The sequence below is a fragment of the Lipotes vexillifer genome, unplaced genomic scaffold (assembly GCF_000442215.2).
Source record: "Lipotes vexillifer unplaced genomic scaffold, Lipotes_vexillifer_v1.1 scaffold308, whole genome shotgun sequence".
NCBI lineage: Eukaryota > Metazoa > Chordata > Mammalia > Artiodactyla > Lipotidae > Lipotes > Lipotes vexillifer.
The window spans coordinates 807,439-807,946 of NW_006792985.1; the positions used below are offsets into that span (position 1 = coordinate 807,439).

Genomic DNA, 508 nt, shown 5'->3' on the forward strand with positions numbered 1-508 from the left:
CCAGCTGATGATGCCCACCTGGTACCACTTCTTGCCAGATTCTGTGGTACAGACGAGAGGACCCCCGCTGTCACCCTGTGGACAGAGAACACAGATCAGCAGCGAGTCCCATTTGAAACTATCCATGTGAGGCAGAGCACAGCTCGCTCATGGAAGAGGGTTCACGGACCTCCCGTCTCCAGGCCGCCAAGCGGAATCACATCATTGCAGATCAACACCCACCCTATCGCGGCTGCACGTGGGGCATGTACAGCTCTCAGCCCGGCTCCAGGAACCGTGGTATGTAGAGCGTGGCCATGCACACGCTCCATGCACAGCACACAGAGAGGGAGCTGGAACACGGCGGACCCAGGCTGAGGAAGAGTGGGGACCGGATTTGCGGGTCTTAAATCATAAGCTCTGGACAGAGCTGTAAAGGGAAGGAATGAAAAGAGGATGCGAGGAGCGCTGTTAGGCCTGTGGGTGTGAACTGGGTCTCCTATTTTTTTTTTTTTTTTTTTTTTTTGTG

The 508-nt window shown here is 54.7% G+C and overlaps 1 protein-coding gene across 1 annotated transcript in view; it reads right to left on the minus strand.

Moving 5' to 3' along the window:
* PRSS55 (serine protease 55) overlaps nt 1-508 on the minus strand; it is a 51,236-nt gene that overhangs the window by 1,985 nt on the left and 48,743 nt on the right. The window contains exon 6 of the mRNA XM_007466181.1: nt 6-75. Coding sequence (XP_007466243.1) covers nt 6-75 — 70 coding nt within the window. The remainder of the gene's footprint in view (nt 1-5; nt 76-508) is intronic.